This window comes from Aulostomus chinensis, chromosome 2 (genome assembly GCF_037954235.1).
Source record: "Aulostomus chinensis isolate RoL2024-O1b breed Wild chromosome 2, RoL_Achi_v1.0, whole genome shotgun sequence".
Lineage (NCBI taxonomy): Eukaryota > Metazoa > Chordata > Actinopteri > Syngnathiformes > Aulostomidae > Aulostomus > Aulostomus chinensis.
In genome coordinates this window covers 24,691,944-24,711,344 of record NC_141321.1, presented here as the reverse complement: position 1 = coordinate 24,711,344, position 19,401 = coordinate 24,691,944, and the positions used below count along the sequence as shown (strand labels likewise).

The 19,401-nt window shown below is 43.3% G+C and overlaps 1 protein-coding gene across 2 annotated transcripts; it reads right to left on the bottom strand.

The window, feature by feature from the left end:
* Positions 1–4,950: 4,950 nt before the first annotated feature.
* LOC147269555 (potassium channel subfamily K member 2-like) lies at positions 4,951–18,444 on the bottom strand. 2 transcript variants are annotated; one of them, XM_086186941.1, is made up of 9 exons: positions 18,215–18,444; positions 16,564–16,670; positions 16,314–16,426; positions 15,229–15,319; positions 14,314–14,431; positions 12,529–12,689; positions 10,437–10,623; positions 10,220–10,359; positions 4,951–8,231 (listed from the first exon to the last, which is right to left on the bottom strand). In XM_086186941.1, coding segments are annotated over exons 1-9 (1,251 nt in total). In that variant the 5' UTR covers positions 18,216–18,444; the 3' UTR covers positions 4,951–7,898. The 2 variants fall into 2 exon arrangements, with proteins under 2 accessions (XP_086043067.1, XP_086043058.1); XM_086186932.1 differs by lacking the exon at positions 18,215–18,444 and adding an exon at positions 16,790–17,095.
* Between the last annotated feature and the right edge of the window lie 957 nt (positions 18,445–19,401).

The following is a 19,401-nucleotide window of genomic DNA, read 5'->3' as shown; positions in this document are numbered from 1 at the left end:
TAAACAAGCACAGCTTCGTTGTGTGATTTCTTTTTCTTTTTCTTTTTTTTTGTCCAAGTCTTCAAACAGAACATGAATCTGTCTTCCACTAGTTGCAACATTTAAACACTAAAATCAGGATGCAAATCATCACACCTCAAAAGACTGCAATATCAAATTGTTGAAGCTGTATCGGGACCGCTTGAACAGTCTGGGGGGATTCGAAATTTAAGAGTGGGTTTGTTATTGCTTGCTATGGTCAGGTACTGGGTTATTCCTCAGCTTTCAGATGCGAAAAAAACCACAAAATCACGTTTTAATTAAAAACGTAGTGTCCAATTCATTGCAACATAATAACACTTATTTAACAGTAAAATTCATAAATCATCACAGTACCGCAGTAACACACAGCTGCTTCCTGTCTACGCCATTTAAACTTCCACCAACAGCAGATGTTCGTGTTGTTGCACACCTCCGATTTTGTAACAATGTGGCATTTTGTTCCCGAGACGTTTCAAAAAAGTGATCATTTAAAATGATCTCCAAGGACACGAGTGTGTACAGTCTACCTGAAGAGGTGACCACTGCACACCTGTGGGCGTCCTTGATACAGACTCACTTCTTGGGTGAGCCTTTGTGATGTGATTCTAACACACCCCTCTGGATCAATAGCATAGATCTCTTCTGGTGTAAAGACATAAGCATTAGCAGTATTGACTGGCCTTCTGACCTCTGGCCCTGCTCAAACCTAATAAGTGCACACTAGAACAGACAACAACAGTTTTAATCAAAGGGAGGAGGAAGCAAATGATTTTTCGTGCATCCACCTGGCTGGTTGATGCGTGCTGTGGCTCTTGTGGCTGTCGGGAGATGAGGGGACAGTAGGGCATATTGGGTTATGGGAACTGAGAGGAGATGATACAGTCACACACCTCAGAGCGGATGCAGTCCTGCTCTGATATCTCTGGCTGGAGCTGCTAGCGGAAGCTGCAATGCCAGAACCAACTGTGGCCGAGGACACGGGAAATGCAGAGATGGGTCCACTGAGCTATGTTATCACTGGCACCCAGACTGAAGAATGTGTGTTTGTGTATGCATGCATGTGTGTGTGTCTGTCCGTCTGTTAAACGGACAGACTGACTCTCTGCCGATCCCCCTGCTGTATGCATGATTTGTCCCATTCTTTTACCCGGCAACACTATGTAAGCAGCACCTCTCTGGGCCAGCAGAGAGTCACTGGCAGAGAAGAACTCATTTCATGGTGCTACATTTTATTTATCTTAAAGGGCAGTTCATCTCACAATACAATAAATCATCTTGCCTGTAGTGTTAGATCACTTAGGCAAGAGATGCCAAAGTTTGGAGACACCAGTAACCATAATCATGTCTGCCTTTTCTCCAAAAAGTGTCGTTCTTGTGGTGCTCAAAGTGCCAAAAACCTCCAGCCATGGAGCAGAAGTGCTGCTGGGCCTTTCTGAAGATCACGCAGGTTCTCTTTGGGTATTTAAGGCGTGTTGTGCTTTTTCAGTGTTCTTCACTAAGTTCACCAGAACAGCTTTGATGCTGCTGAACACGCCTTCTGACCATGGAGGTGAGATGAGATCAGGTGAGTGCAAAGATCATAGCAAATGATTCACATCCTTTACATTTTTGCCAAAGCATTAAAAGATCTGGTGTATTGACATATAACAATTCAGTGTTTTCCTTTTTAATTTGTCATTTCCCTGTATATTATGACTCGCCTCCCTGTACACATGGATGGCGATACACAGCGCCTGTTAAGTTCAATTACACACAAATTGTGAGCAATATTTGATAACCAGTGTCCTCTGGCTTTTTTTTTTTACAGCAAAGAATTGCCTCTACATTTACAGAACTAAAAATAGCTAAACGAGATAATAGAATGCACAGAAAAGCTCCTGGGTGCTTAGTTCATCTGGCCTCCATAGTTACAATGTTTTCAAACATCATGTTCCCCTCAGGGAAATCGCTTTCAAATACCCAGGTTGGACAAGGACAGTGCCATAGAGGCCTACTGCAAAAAGGCAAGGCAGATTTATTTATGTAACACCTCATGGTGCACATGGCAACCCTAAGAGCTCTGTAGAAATGAAGCCACAGAAGAAGGGGGGAAAAAATGATTGCATGATTAAGGCCACCAAGAACAGCTAGAAGAACATAAGTTTTTTTTTTTCAAACTAAAATAATTAAATTTTTAAACCCAAAGAGGACTCTTAAATTTGGATTTAAGATGCTCAGCCCCACTTTTAGTGCTAGCATTGCTCGATATGTACAAGTACTAACACAGTATGTCAATTTTTTTCAGATATATATTTTTTTTCTTTTTGACTGCCTTTATACAACTACTGAAATTCAGGTCTCAATCGAGGACAACAAAAGTTACAAGTTTGGGGAGTTTTACACATAAGTGACCATCCTGAGTTCAGTACTGACTTTAACTTTCTCTTTTTCTTTCTTTCTTCTTGTGTGTGTGTGTGTGTGTGTGTGTATAGATAGATAGATATCATTGGAATACACATGAACATCAAACAACAGAAGTCCAAGAATTGGACGTTGTGGTACCCGGGAGCAGTTCTTATCTACAATTACCAGGACTTGAACCGGTTTTGAACCACATCAGAAAATCAAATCCATTTGTTGGTCTATTGAAAAAGTCAACAGCAGCAGATCCAGTGACAGAGAAAATATCAGTAGTGTACTGTAACGTCAGCCTGAGTACCGTGATGACATTGAAAGGTGTAAGTTAGTCATCTTGGGCCGGAAAGATCGCGAGTTACGTAAAAAAAAAAGAAGTTTGCAGTTTTGCAATGCCTCCTTAAGGCTAAGCCCTAACCACCCACTACCATTCACTGGGCTAAGCTAATTAGCACTGGGTCTCAGAAGACAGAATGGTATCTACTTGGAATAGCACTAACATTCTCCAAAATGACACTTTCTCTGAACTAACTCTTTAACTAAATCACAATCATTGCCAGGTTCTTCTGCACAATGTGCTTTTGAGAGCAGAGCTGTTCATATCTGCAGAGACCTTCCACCTTACAAACCTCTGCCGGACCAGAGTCTTTGTGTGGCCGGACAAAGTGGGGTCAGTGAGGTCGCTGTCTGGACCACTGTGAAGTCTGCTCACTCAACAGGTCAGTTCAACCAAATTCCAAAGTTTTCCTGATTATCTGTTAATGCCCTGAGTCTGCCTGTACCTGTAGCCTGTACCTGCACCAGGGTTACTGTTCCTGTACCAGGATTACTGTTCTTGTACCAGGGTTACTGTTCCTGTACCAGGAGAACTGTTCCTGTACCTGTGGCAGGGTCACTCTTCCTGTGCCTGTGGCAGGGTCACTCTTCCTCTTCCTGTGCCTGTGGCAGGGTCACTCTTCCTCTTCCTGTGCCTGTGGCAGGATCACTCTTCCTCTTCCTGTGCCTGTGGCAGGATCACTCTTCCCGTTCCTGTGGCAGGATCACTCTTCCCGTTCCTGTGGCAGGATCACCCTTCCCATGGCAGGGTCACTCTTCCTGTGCCCTGTGGCAGGGTCACTCTTCCTGTAGCTGTGGCAGGGTCACTCTTCCTGTAGCTGTGGCAGGGTCACTCTTCCTCTTCCTGTAGCTGTGGCAGGGTCACTCTTCCTCTTCCTGTGCCTGTGGCAGGATCACTCTTCCTCTTCCTGTGCCTGTGGCAGGATCACTCTTCCCGTTCCTGTGGCAGGATCACCCTTCCCATGGCAGGGTCACTCTTCCTGTGCCTGTGCCTGTGGCAGGGTCACACTTCCTCTTCCTGTGCCTGTGGCAGGGTCACTCTTCCTCTTCCTGTGCCTGTGGCAGGGTCACTCTTCCTGTACCTGTGGCAGGATCACTCTTCCTGTGCCTGTGGCAGGGTCACTCTTCCTGTGCCTGTGGCAGGGTCACTCTTCCTGTGCCTGTGGCAGGGTCACTCTTCCTGTACCTGTGGCAGGGTCACTCTTCCTGTACCTGTGGCAGGGTCACTCTTCCTGTACCTGTGGCAGGGTCACTCTTCCTGTACCTGTGGCAGGGTCACTCTTCCTGTACCTGTGCCTATTGCGCTCTTAGTCTTTTCTTGAGCCTGCAGTGGTGTGAATGGAAAAAATAACTCCTGCCATCATTTCCCCCTCTGATTTAGGACAGATTCTTATCTGTGTGTCATCATGCGTTTCCTCTCTGGACCGGTCCCGCTGGCTATAGGGGTTCTTACAATGGAGAACTGAGCCTGTGTACTGTAATTGCTCAACTGTGTTGTGTTGATTCTGGTCTGCACTTCCTGTTTGGTTAACTTTATCTCACGGATCATAAGACCTCCAGCCACTAGCAAGTCATTCTCATCAGACCTCTCTATCACCCAGGAAGTTTAATCATTACTCAGCAGTTAGAGAGGCAGAATTTACCGAGTATTGTGTTTGCAAACACTTGGTACAGTTAGGTTCTGTCGGGTGGGGACGACCTCCTGTCGCACTGGTTCTCCGTCATTGCGACTCTCTGATTTGGCTTTTGTTGTTATATGATGGTTCTGCCTCCCTTGTGTGATCTTAGCAATTAAATAATGGTATTATAGTTTATGAAACATATATTTAAAGTTGAACTGGAGAAATAATAAATTTGAAAAAGAATCCAACAGCTACTCACATCAGTAAATACTGCTCAGCAAACTGCACACGGTCATTGTGCAGCTTGTGCTTTATATGAGTCTGTGTAGGAAATCGTTGATATAGTTCTTACTAGTTCCTCCTCATTATTACATGAAAAAACTACAAACAAGGGAGCAACAATCAGGTATTATAGAGGAACAAGATCTAGTGAAAGTATTTTTTAAGTACAGGCATCCATGGAATACTTATACTGTCTTTGTTACATTTCTTGTCTGCTATGATCTCAATCTCTACCTCAAATGTGACACTAAAGTACTTTGATTAAGTTGAATGAATGACACAGTACACCAGGGAAGAATGGAAAAACTGGTTAATTTTCAAGCTGTACATCATACAAAACTGTTGTTACATTTTGTTCAGACTGACAGCAGTATAGAAATCCTCTACAAGCACAAGCATACGAAGTAGAAAAAGCACAGCCTTGATGAAACTGTCAGAAAAAGCATCAACATATCCGGCACATCTGGCAGAAAAAGCAACATTTCTCAAAGTTAGTTTCATTTTAGCACAGCTAAAAAGGTGATGATTGTGTAACAATGTCATACATTTGCCAAGAAGAAGTTGGGCCCACCAGCCGTCACAGTGTGTGGTTACCAACATCTCCAGTCCTTGTTAGTTCCTAGAAAACAGCCTGAGTTAGTGCAGAACTATAAACTCTACTTTGCCATGACACTACAGAAAGACTAAACCTTTCATGAGACTTCAGCAGCAAAACCCTCAGGACTTTTACCATCTTTCTGCTGATTTGATAAGATCATTTGACATCAGTTCTACAAGTCCTACAACATCTGAAGGGCCCAGATCCAGATCTGGATTCTTCTCATGTTTCACGATTGTTGCAGGTGAAGAATGTGCTGAGAGAAATCACAGCCGGCACTCTGGACTTGAGAAAAATAGTCCTCATGGCTTGACAGAGGGACTGTTTTCAAAGAGATGTTCCACGTTGTGTGAGCGGTGCCACACTCGCTGTCACTGTCATAACCCTACAACTACAAAGTATGTAGTTCTCCGCATGAACTCCACATAAAGTCTGCATCTGCTAGTGTGATAAACCCCTCAGTCGTACCAGCTGGAGCTCGCTGTCACGTTCTGATGCTGTTAAATCAAAGTGCATTTTAAACTGCAGGTGTAAGAGAACCCTGGTTGAGCTAATATGTGCATGTCGTTACACAGTCAGCCATGATTGATTACAAATAGTTTCACGGAAAGCTTCGTTGACATTTACATCATCACACCAGTATTTTGGCTGATCCTTGAGGCCCAGGACGTTCTCTTTAAGTCCCTTAAATCTGGAGATTTCTTTCCACGGCACCAAATAAATGACAGTTGAGGATGTTTCTTTCTCATTGGTGCAGACTACAATCAAAGGAAATATCCAGGAAATGTATCGACTTTGAGTTTGTCAGCTGGGTGGATCGTAAACATCTGACGTGAAAGCAAGGACCTTTGCAGTTACGATTTTCATTTCAACTCAAGCGGCTGATACGTTCCATGGTGGTATGTAGCCACGGCTTTCTAAAAGTTCCCCTCAGTTGAAGGAAGCAGTACTGAAAGAAAATTCATGTCTCCACATTGTTGTTCGGATAGCTTTGCAAACCCTATTTAGACCCAATGCAGCAAATAGGTTGTTCCACCTTTATGACCAGATTCAATCCACCAACAGTGAGGCAGAGCGAAGTTCCTCTACAGAGATGCAGAAGGTCCTAACTTTTGTAGTTTTTAAGTCAGGTTTTAGTGGACAATCTTTTCATTTTTTTAGAAAAATGTCCACAGTCTGTCTTGGCCTTTTGGGTCTAAATGGGTTAACTTGTCAAATGGGTTGTCCTGCTGACAGATTTTTTTTTTTTAAATGTATTTATTTTTGTGTGTTTGCCTTTTGGCAAAATGAAGAGTTTAAGGCACAGCAATGGTTTAACAAAACTCCTCACAGAACTGTGTTTTGTTTTTTTTCTTTTAAAACCACGTCCAGAATCAGAAATTGCACATTCGTACTGCCTCTGCTATCCAACTAGGAGGAGTTGGCAGCAAATGCAATACTTGCTGATGTATCGCAACAACATAATTAAGAGATGTCCTACAGTTAGAGTCAGTACCAAGCTCTTCACCACACTGTCATGGCTGCTAAGCACTGCAACGCTAGCATGTACTGGCTTGTTACTGGTTCAGGAACTACTGACCCTTCAGTTGAAAGACATTCTGCAGACTAAGAGAGACAAGCGCAAATATAGAAGTCGTCATTTAGTCATGAGTATTTTTGAATGGCGGGAAAGAGATTTTGCTTGATTAAAAATACTCATTACGACAGATATAAAAATAATGGCTTATAGTTGTTGGAATGATATAAATAAGCAAAAAAAACTATCCAAAATACGTTCAGCTATGTCAAATGATTGCAGTGGTTGGCATGTAAAGTTTGTTTTGTCAGAGATACAAACATTTCACTTTCGTGAAGCTTCCTTTTGTAAGATTAAAAAAAAGTAACATTTTCATTTAAGTCATATGAAAGACCTGCTGCCAGTGAAATCCAAGAAATGACTTCAAATGACATCCAAACTCTTGGTTTCAGTAAGCAGCTTTGTGTTTTGCAGTCGTATGAAAGTGTTCGCCTGGTCTCAGAGAAGCATGCAAAATGATCCCAGCCTCTTGAAATCACGTAACGCGGTGCTGGTGTGAAGGCTTATTTTGACAGACCTGCACCATGTGACAGAGAGTAGCAGTATAATGATGTAGCACTCTGGGCAGCAACATCGTGAGTTTAATTTAAAAACTTGTTTACAGGTCACCTTTGGTGGCGTAACTGCTGGATTTCTACTCGTTCAAATGGAGAATTTGTCATCAATTTGGAGGCAAAAAACCTCGGGCCTCCCTACAGCAAACTGCAAGTGTAACTTTCTGTTGTTCCTGTCATCCAAATCAGCATCAGCGGGCAGATTTATTTTATTCCAAGATTTTTTTTTTCTTCTTTCAATTCCACCAGGTCCTGTGACTCTATCCGAGAGCTCATCGGGCAATAAGCTCAAGTAGGATGTCGTCCACCGTTAGAAATCCACTGGAGTGTTTTTGAGCAGGGTTCCGTGCACCTCCTCCAGCCTCCTGGTAGTAGAGGAGTGAAGATGCTGGAGTCACAAAGCAGCACAACTGAGTAACTACATCAAGCAAGTCTGCTCTCTGATGCCACACGAGATGACTTGCAGCACGAGGATGTTTCTCTCACTGAAGAACTGACAAGCCTGCCAAGGTCTTCTACTTGAGGTGTTCTACGACAGAGATATCTCCTCTCTCAAGGTCCAAACCGTTCATGAACAGACCGCCATTTCTAGCTAGCGGCGTGGTCAAGCCCTGCAGCCCAGTTTCCTTCTCGTTCTTCTCACGTTCATCGCTGGCTGACACAGACCGCCTGGGCAGCGTGAGCTCAGGGGCAGCGCTGAATCCCAGGTCTGTAGACAGTTTGCGTTTAATCGACGCTGCACGCTGGAACTTATCGTAGATCTCGACACTGACACGTCGGCGTGTTTCCTTGAACTCTGCTGAGACGTTGGCCGTCCACTCTGCAGCATGAGCCCGGATCTCTCCGACCTGTGAGATGAATAAGGGAGCAGTTAAGCACGTGCAGAAGAATTTGATTTTTACAGCCGAGCAAAATAAGTAGTTCCTAAAAGTATAGAATATTTGATATACAGATTGAAAATTAGATTAAAATGAATTTATAAAAAATAATATTAGGTATTAATATAGAGACATAGTATGTTAGGAATCAGTAAAACATTGAATAATAAATCTCTGGATGAATATTTGGCCCAAATGTGGCCCACATCTTTTGATCCAGCTCAGTCTTCCTATGGCCCATGTGTGGCAGCCTAAACGTACCCACAGGTCCACTTCATACGGCCCACATCTGGCTCAAGCCAAGCCTGGCTCATTACAGTTTACCTACACAGCATTTGCTAGTACCATAACTGAACTGTAAGTCCTGAAGTATCCTCCCATATCAGGGTCAGAGTGACATCATCCTCATCAGCCACTCCCTTTCATTTACTTCACATTATGGGATAAACATGCAGAGACTCTAAACTTTGTTGCAACACATTTTACCAGACCAGGAACAGAACTGAGTAATGCTTCCTGGTGCATTCAGGGACTCTCTAACATCTGCCTCTAAACTACATGATGAATGAAATTGAAACATTATCCTTGTTACACCATCAATGTTTACTTTTTCCCCTCTGAACAGATCGCCAGTGCAAAAAGGATATCATATTCAAAGCCTTTAATGCCCCAAATTAAAAAAAACTCAATTTAGATGCAATCAGAAAACCTCAAGAGAATAAAAGGTGAGTGAGAGCAAGGAGGAGGCAGATGATGTCACTGACCAGGAAGTCAAGTTAACTGCATTCAAGCAACGCATCTGCATCTAAACGGGCCTGTGCAGAACATGAATCAGCCATGGAAAATGTGGCATGCACACAATCAGAACAGCATTTTTAATACAAAATTATATTTGTAAAGAACAGAGCTGTGAATGGAGCCCAAGGAGTTTTTCATTATCCCACACACTTTTTTTGACTGTGTGTTCTACTTGGCTATTTATGTGTCATAATGGGACACTTACTGACTTTAGCTTGGAGCCATTCAGAGTAAGAGAGAACACACACACTACTGACTCAGGCTTTATATCACACAGCCTTATGACACATACACAACACACACACACACACACACATGCAGAAATATTACAGGACTTCAGCATGAGGAGATGTGAGGGTCATTAGTAAACACACAAGTATCCCAGTGAAAGCTGCATTCATTTACCTGAAACCTGTTCTATTTGGAGAACAGGGTTGGTACATCTTCTGACTAGGACACCATTCTCATTTATCATCATTAATCTGACGCATCAGAGAAGTCACCCATAGAAACTGGAAAATGGCGGACGATTTCAAAAACCTGGCAGATAATTGGATGAATCATCTGTCCATCACCATCAATCATGAGCTAACTTCAGCCGGTAAGATCAATAAACTGAAGCTAATTGGAAAAAGAGAGAAAACACAGAGAAAACCCCTCAGTGGTGTTCTTCTTCAAGGCAGAAATACTTCCAGTTCTGGTACAACTCCTGCCATAGCTGCATCTATGCAGACCTCTTCAAGAGCCATCACTAGTTTGATCTTCTCCCTGTTGTTACTCCTAAATCACGCCAGTGCTGTCCCTCCTCAGAGAACAACGATTCATCAAACCACTCATGTTCAGATAGAACGACTTGAAGCCTGACAAGAAGGTTTCTCTGAAATCAGCTGCCCTGCCAGATAGCATCATCACGACTCATCCAAATTCTCCCTGTTGCTCTCTGGAGGGAATCCCAGCAATGGACTGAGACTGTGTTTAGGGGTGTATGAAAGGTCACAGATCATGGCACAGTTAACTAAAGTAGGTGCAGAGGTCAGTTATGTGTCACTGTACTCAAAGACAGAGAGGTGAATGAGGAGTGTATATGCTGTCAAAGAGGTATACAGAGAGAAAAAGGAAAAATGGCAGAAAGGAGCGGCCGTGTGACGATACCAACTTGCCTCTTCTTTGGTCCTTTTAGAAATGACTCTCAGCCAGTCTCCGATCATGCTGAGGATGGCAGCAAAGTACGCCAAGCCCACCAGAATCCAGAACCATACCACTGGTTTATAGTAGTCCAGGTACTCGATCTCTGACCCACCTGGACACAGACGCAAAGATACGGGGAGTCACATGATGACAGGAGTGGGTGCGATCATTCAGCAACTGTGTTTGTACCTGCTACAAAGTCCCCGAATCCGATGGTAGTCAGGGTGATGACCACAAAGTAAAGAGACTCCAGAGCAGACCAGCCCTCGATGTGTTTAAAGATGGCCGCTGGGAGAGCCACGAACAGCAAGCAGCCGAACAGCACAAACAGCAGCGTGGATATGACCCGGATCTTGGTCTGGCTGATGTCCCAGTGCTGCGGGGGGGACAGAGAGGACAAACCAAGGTGGTGCATTTACACCTTCTACAAATCTGTTGTTTGGTCTGCCAGTCATTGCTGTGGTTTAATATACACACGACTTTCCTCTGAGGGAAGAGTTTGTCTAATAATTTGGGAAACGTGCTTTTACTGCTGATCCGTGCCAGTTAACGCTAAAGAGTGCAGCTGAAGGTGATGGAATGTCATCCGTTTTGCAGATTTTGGACCATAAACAAAAGTCTCGGACAGCGTGTCATTTTCAACCTTTAATGATGGTGCTAGATGGAAAAGGGGATTTATTGAACAATTCATCCGGAGGGGAACCTGGACGAAAACTTCTCTGCAATCCAGTCAGGATTTAAAGAAGCTTTTCACTCAAAACCACAAACACCAACCTGGCACCGGACCAGCTGAATGTTTACTCTAGGGTGTATGACTGTCAGAGCATCATTCCATGGTGGTCCATCTGATAGTTGTCAAAATACGTCACACTCTGGACCGGAGACTGATCCACCTGCAGCGACCTGCCCTCTAATCCACAGCCAACTAGCACGAGCCCTTTGTGACACCTGCCTTGAAATTAATCACTCAAAGAGACCTCATCCAGCTTTTCTGATCCCCCACAAAAGCAACAGAGAAACTGGCTTCCTTTTATATCTCTTCACAGTGTTGCCTCATTCTCCCATTCACACATGCGCCCACACTCACACACTGATGTCAACCCCTCGCTGCTACAGGCGTTCAGTTTCTTGCTCAAGGAAACCTGGGGAACAAACCAGTAACTTTGCCATTATTCCATCTCTGGAGCTATGCCACCCCGTAAACATGCTCAAAAATTCAACATTTCAACAACTGGGGACACCCCTTTTGTCTCCAATTATACAAGCCACCCCAATTAACTCCCCTAATCCCGTCCACCGCCACTGCCACACAGACACACCTATTATTCCTTTCATTATTCCCTTGGGGCGGGTAGAACAGAACAGACTTTAATAGCACTCACTGAGAATAATACAGCAGTCTTACACAATCTCAGCACAGATCAATAAGGCTTTCACAAACGCACACACACTTACACAATGAACTTTTGTCCTCCATCCTCAGCTTTAATCATAATATTCATTACAGAGTCCCACAGGCGCCCTTAGAGCCGCAGAGGGAGCAAATCACTCTAAATTACACATCCTCAACTCAGGTTTCTGCTCATTTGATTCGAGGCTACAGAGTAAATTATTCACCACAGTAACTTCAACTTTGAAAACTTCCACACTGACTATAGGCTTTGTTAAAACACACTGAATCATTTTCTAGGACTCGTTTTATCTTGTAATTAATTCAAATTACATGGATGTCGCCAATATCTTTAAAATATTCACAGCAATAGACCAATTGGGGGTATCACTGTTTCACGTTCAACTACAGTAAAACTACCTAGTCTTAACCGTTCACGGGTTTATCAAGTCCTGCTGTCCACTACTCAAGATGGGTCATTTACACAAATATAACACAAAGCTTTTATAGTCCACAGAATGTGTTTCCACAAAGAATTTCTACAGTTGACTTTGTTGATTCATCTCATGAATTTCTAAACCAGCTCAGCTTGGAGAGATTCTCCTGACGCATCATCATCTGCTTTGTTTTCATCGTTAAGTGGTGAAAAAAAACAAAGTGCTGCAAAGCCGCTCAGCTGCAGGAGTTCAATCAGATGTAGCTGAACCAAAAGAATTTTGTTAAGAGCGCTTTTCTATGAATCACTTAATCAGCTTGCATGAGCATGCTGCCTGCAGGTGAGCAACTTTCTGTCATTTCAGGAGAGCAAGACAGAGAGGAGGGATGGGTCTGTTCAACGTACCTGTGTGCTACGTTTCTGTGTTTACATGTTGTTCGTAACTCCAGACTCACCACAAACATCTTCTCCACTCTAGTGATGCCCTTGCCAAATATGGTGCCGAGCTGATCCCCGACCCCAGCCAAAAGAAAGCCGAACAGAGGAATCCCCAGCAGTGCATAGACGATGCAGAAGATTCTTCCGCCTTCTGTATGAGGAGAGATGTTCCCAAAACCTGCCGACATGTATCACCAGAGGTCAGGGAGAACATTTGCTCTCCGTCGATTGCTGTTTATACTGTATGCTCTTATATACTTCCTATCTGGGATGCACCTGAGTGAACTTAAACACCTTTAAAGTTTTACTGTTGTTCTGTTGTCTTTTTGACTCACTGGCATATTCCTCCAAAACAAAGCAGTTTGTGTACCACAAAGCCAAAATGCGGCTGAAGTACCTCATTTCACAATTTCTTGACTGAGTGTAAAGCATCTTTTTAACTTTGTGATCATCAGTGTGTGCTAGTTTGTCTCACATACCAAAGGGGGAATTTTAATTCAATTTGGTGTGAACAAGGAGCAAGATGTTAACTCTTGGAGGTAATCTGGAACAGATTATAGATGTTCATATTCCATAGCCATGTAGTCTCCCTGGTGAGGTGATGCACTTGTTACTTCTGATTGTTATAAACTTTCAGTTTGTGCTAAATTTGGCGACCCCTCTGGCCAAAAGGGGTAGTGTTTTACCAAAACATGATTTCTCGTGAGCCTGTTTCATGTCATAAAGATCATCCTGGCTCTGACTGGCTTGTGCCACCAGGGCCTTTTTTCTTTTTGGCAGTGACAGACAATGTAAGAAATTTTTTTTTTTTTTAAAAACTTGATGAAGAAACGTGCAACTTTGCATCCAGTAAATATTGTTTTTGTACCATCACGTGCAACATCGCTGTGTAACAAATAAAAGCGAAACTTCTTTTACATGGAAATCAATAGTTCAGTTTTGTTTGATATTGCAGAGAAAAACAGGTTTGTGGACACAGTGTGTTGAGGTTGTGAATGTGCTGAGGGATGGACTGGCTTGCCATACGTAGGGTCATACAAGGGCATGAAGATTAAATTGCCACAGCTATACAATCAGTTGAAAAGTGTTTTCAGCCTCAGAACCGCTTCAGCAACAGTTAGATTTCACCTGTTGTGTTTTTTTTTTTTACTGCATTTAGCTTCTTGGTGTAAGCTATTTGTTTGCTAAATGCTGTTTTGTGTGTGTGTGTGTGTGTTGCCCCTCGTTAGATTCATAAAGCTGCCTGAATAGATGCCATTGAGTGAGCACCATCCCTGCTGCCATAACACAGAGCTGAACTCCTCATGCTCCTTGTTGTCAGTGAATGTGAACACAATAAAAAAAAACTGCTAAGAGAGTCTGAGACACATGAATACACACACGCATGCAAACACACACATACACACACACACACACACACACACACACACACACATACATTAGATTTATGATCATGAGAGAAGTGCTGAGTACTAGTTTGATTATATCCAGGAAGCAGATATACAATTGATGACAAAAGAAACTTCCTCCACTTCTTATAGCATTAAGTCTTGTTACATAACCACACATAACAGCATCTTTCAGAGGGAGCGTGCTCACAAATGAATACAAAGCATTATACACACACACACACACACACACACACACACACACACACACCTGAGAAATACACAGCATTACCAGGAAATGTGCTCTGGGGTTTTACTTGTATTCAATCTCAACTACACTGAATAAAATGAAAATATTTGTGTGTGTGTGTGTTTGTGTTTGTGTTTGTGTGTGTGTTTGTGTGTGTTTCCTACCAATGGTTGTAATGACAGTCCCAGCAAAGAAGAAGGCAGAGCTCAGGTCCCACAGGCTGCTGTGGTTGGTCAGTGTTCCTGCAGGGTTTACTCCTGATCGGATAGCAGACACAACTTGCTGGACACAGAGAGACGAGAGAGAGGCAGAGAAGTTTGAGAAAATTCAACATTCTTCTTTGATGAAGAAGGCACAAGTAAAGGACGCATTTTGTCTCGTGGTGCAGGAACTCTGGATGCTTCCTTGTTTAACAAATTTCGGATGAAAATGAAAAATTGAATGCATTAAAGCGATACTTCACCGAACCGAAAGGGAGATTTTGCCCTTCAAGTATTTCAATGTCTTGAGCTCACAAAGATGTTTTTTCTCCTTCTGCATCACTTCTTTGTGACTATGGGGTGCAGAAAGAGCCAGCCATGTATATTTAGCTTGAAGCTAAAGGTGCACCATGGCCACAAACTACTAACCAGCAAAATGTCCATTCTCTGAGAACTCTCACAAACTATCACCCCCCCCCCATTGTTATCCACAAACACTTTGATCTGAGCCAAAAATGAACCAACTACAAACCTTCAGGTTCATCCCTCAATCACAGCAGCACCGATGCTACCAGCTCCAACATCCCATTGAACCAACATGCTGTTTTTTCTGCACTCTGGAGTCAAAAAAACTTAATTAAATAAAACATCTGAGTGAGCTCAAGAGATGTATTTGTAAGTCCAAAATACATGTTTAGGGTGAAGGATCACTTTAAGATACTGACCTGATGCAGAAGTGTTTCAGCACTGGACTAGCAGCAGAAACAAAGAGGAGTGACATGGGAGCTGTCCATGGTGCTGAAAGCACTGTAGCTGCGTTGACCTCCAAGCGTGCGCACTCTTACACTCTCACCGAAACACAGTTCACATCTGTCTCACCTTAACCAGCTCCTCCAGCTGGCTCTGGTTGACACAGGAGTGTCTGGCCAGAAACTCCAGCTTCTGAGACAGGATGGCCAAACGCTGGGCACTGAAACACAGACAGAGATATTTTTTAAAAAATGATTAGAAAAAGAACGCCTCCAGAGTATAAGTTTGCTTTAAGAAATTGCAATTTTCCTTCTGTCAACTAAATAAACCAGTCTCACTTTAATTAACTGAGGGAAGTTCCTCTCAAGAATTTACCTTCTCCAGAACTGACAGCCAGTCTGAGGCACCAAACTCATTTAAACCACAAAGTTGAGTAAATCTCGGGAAATAATAGTTCACACAGCCGCAAGAACTTAACTTTAGTGGAAAATATCAGCCTGTGAGGTTTTCTCAATAATCCACATTCAGCTGTATCGCTGGTGACTGGTATAACATGGCATGGTTAAGTGTAAACTTTCAGTTTAACTCCGTTATTTAGCATTTATAGGTAAAATACAAACAATTCATGTAAGATTTCCACACACAAATGTGACATTGAATGGGATGAATGGGAATAATGCAGTGATTTTTAATGAACCTCATCTTAATCATTTCCTATTAAGGATATATTCAATATCTACCACTGTCTATGTTGGGGCACAGTGGTGCAGTGGTTAACACTGTTGCCTCACAGCAAGAAGGTTCCAGATCTTCCTGTGTGGAGTCTCCATGTTCTCCCTGTTCCTGTGTGGGTTCTCTCTGGTACTCCAGCTTCCTCCCACAGTCCAAAGACATCAAGAGAGGACGAGGCTGATTGATACTCTAAATTGACTGTGGGTGTGACTGTGAGTGTGAATGATTGTCTGTCTCTATGTGTTGGCCCTGTGATGGACTGGTGACCTGTCCAGGGTGAACCCCGCCTCTTGCTCGAAGGCTGCTGGGATAGGCTCCAGCCCCCCCCCCCCCATCCCGACCCTTGACAGGATGAGCGGTAAAAAATGGATGGTTGGATGAATATATTTAACATTTACCACTGTCTGTGTTATTAGGACTGACGTATTGCACGCCGAGGACGGGTGCTGGGGACGCGAGGCCAACAGGTGAACACATAGTACCTCTCGTGAGGCTGTTCCAGGGATCTGAAGACTGCTGCTCCCATCACCAGGTACAGAACCACCAAGAGAAAGAGGGCTGTCACTGTCTTCCTCTTCATCACTGTGGCGACCACCTGAAACACCTCAACTCATCGGTCAACCCGCACACATACAGACAGAGACCTGAAACAACCTAAAATGTGCTGAGGGAAAATTTGATGGCAAACACTGTAAAGGTTAAAGTCACGACTTTCTTTGTGTTGTCTCTAACCTCGCTCTCCTCCCGGGGAGTCAGTGTGATTGGCTTTGTGGAGAAGGAGAGGCGGGGCTTGGTGTTGTGAGTGGCGGATTTAGGGTCCAATAAGTCTGGAGCTGCCACTGTGTGAGAAAAACCAGTGACAGATTAGACTGAATTTTATTTTCAACTCACTCTTGGCCCTCCTTGCTTATTTGTTGAGGGTGTGTGATTGTTGATTTCAGAGGTGCTGAGAACTCACTGACTAACACGGCCTTCATACCCAGACAGGCACAAGCATCCATCACACACTCGCATTCAGTCCTCCGCTTTTTTCCCATTTAGGTTGAGGAACCTTTATGTCACAACATGAGGAAAAAAGGGCATCCTGAGTGTCACGTAATGCTTAATGTACTTCAAGTTGTTTCTTGCACAATATTTCGAATGGAAATTGTTGTATTTCTGTTCAATTCAAATCAGATTGAAACCAAACATGATAGAAGGTGGCTATCTAATAAGGGGGGGGGGGCAAATATATGTACGCTACATCTGTGTATATATATATATATATGTGTGTGTGTGTGTGTGTATATACACGAACGCCGCCGTCATCATGAAAAGAAATCATTCAAAGATGTAAGGCAGCAATGGCAGACATCACCTAACTCCCATACCATCGCATATAATTTGCAAGCAAAAACATTACAACAACACTTGTTCCGTCACCGCGGAGCATGTGTGCGAAGGTGAGATTGTGAGCTAACCAGAAAGGAAATGAGAAACAAGGTTATGTTGAAATATAAAACTGCACAATAACTCTAATTGAAATAAAAATCTACAAGATTACATCTGAACAAAGCTAGCATAATGGACAGATGTGAATTATTGGTTTTAATGAGAAATAACAGGTTGGGATATCACATACACTGGATATCTGCCCAAGCTGCTGGTGTAATTCACAGTGTGACAGCTTTCATCAGGTCGCCTTCGTGGACTTACTGTGTCTCCTACAGACATTTGTGATGCGTTCAAAGACTTTTTATTTTTGGTCTTGGATGACAAGAAAGCGAATCTTATATTTGAGAACAAATTAAATCAGAATAGCCTTGTGATGAATTGATTTTTTTTTATTTGCTGCTGGAACTAAGAGCATCTCTCTATCTCTCTCTGGTCAGTCCACTGCAAATAAACTGTGGTTGCACTTCATATATGTTGGTTTTCAATTTACACTTCAGTCTAATTGTCCTGGTTCAGGTTGCCGCCGAAATATTTGAGGTCACTGGATAATTGTAACAACTGCTTCAGTTTAGGGTTAAAACATTTTAGAGTTAAAACATTTTGGTAAAGTTCAGATTTATTCACACACGTTGGTCTCCCTACGGTGACCAGCCGCAACCATCAGGACTGAATGACTGAACCCAACCTCTGCTCTCATCCTGAACCTCATTCAGAACCGGCCTGTGGAAAGCTTCAACGTTCCCACTACAAAAGTTTCAAACGATCTTGTCCTCACACTGATAGTGGGACGCCGTGAGAGACGATCGTCTAACCCTTCATCATGTAGTTGTGTATTCACACTCGCATGTAAATGTCGTATTAAATTCACTTAGGTGACAAAAGTAAAGCATCCATGTTCGTAAGTGCGCTGTAAAACTCCTCCACTAACCATAAGTGAAGTTGTACTCACTACTCGGTGCGGCCTATCCGATGCCCTCCGCTCTCCTTGTCTCCTCATCCGACGCTCTAACTGCGTTTAGAGGAATCTTTCCTCCTCTGCGTCTCTCCTCCCTGCGACGAACAATCGCTCCGTGTGTCTTCTGCTCCTCCCTGCTGCCCCGCTGCCACGCTACTAGAGCGGTCTCAGGGTCTGCACATGTCCCGGAGCGCAGCGGGTTCTGCTCGCCGACATCCACTCTGCTCCGCCTGCGCTCTCGCTTTTGAGCGCGCCGGTGGATCGATGGGAGAACACCGAGGGGGGTGGGGGGTAGATGGGTGGAGAGAGAAGGGGAGGGACGGGTGGATGCTCGGAACACTGAGGGGTTGTTCCCAAACCGTCATCCGCTTCTGTTTGAATACGCATTGAATGAATCTCACGTAGCCGAGGAGTGACCGCAAGATACAACTCTCTCTACCAATTTTTAACCACCCAAAATAAAAAAAATTCTAAAAAAAACAAAAAAACCCAAAACAAAACACGATCACATATTATTGACAAGAGTCTGTCTTGTCTGGATACTCAACATCTGACATTTGATATCTGAGATTTTGCTGGATTGTTTACCGTGTTGTCCAGTGGAAAACAACAAACCAGAGTTGATCTTGTGTGCTGATACCGTTGGTCTGGACTTGTCCGGTGGAAATGTTCTGTAAATGTTTAATGACGACATGAACACAGAGGTTTATTATCCCACTGGCTGCAGTATGGAAACAGGATATTGACCTGTATAAGCAAAGATTGTATTTTATTTGTTTTTCTGAACAGCAAAGGGAGACCATTCAACTACACCACTTAACCTGTCTAGTTATAAGCAGAAGAATCAAGATTTTCGTGTAAAAAGAAAACGTGTAAGGGATCACTTTCTCCTATGCAGAGGTTATCACATCTTAATTAACATATTTTGTTATGCTGGTGATGGAAACAACCTGTTGGATGAATCACAAATCTGCTTGTGCATGTGCTGCTTGTTAAATGGGTTTTTGTTGAATAATATATGAAATAATTTGTTGCTGCTGTTTGATATCAGCTTCCAATTTCCATATTGATTGAGGAAATCTCCAGTGTTCTATTCGTCTTGCTCTCTTCTCTCTCTCTGTCTTTCCGTGCCTCCAACCCTCTCCACCTGCCTCCTTCCCTCTCTCTGTCTCCCTGACGAG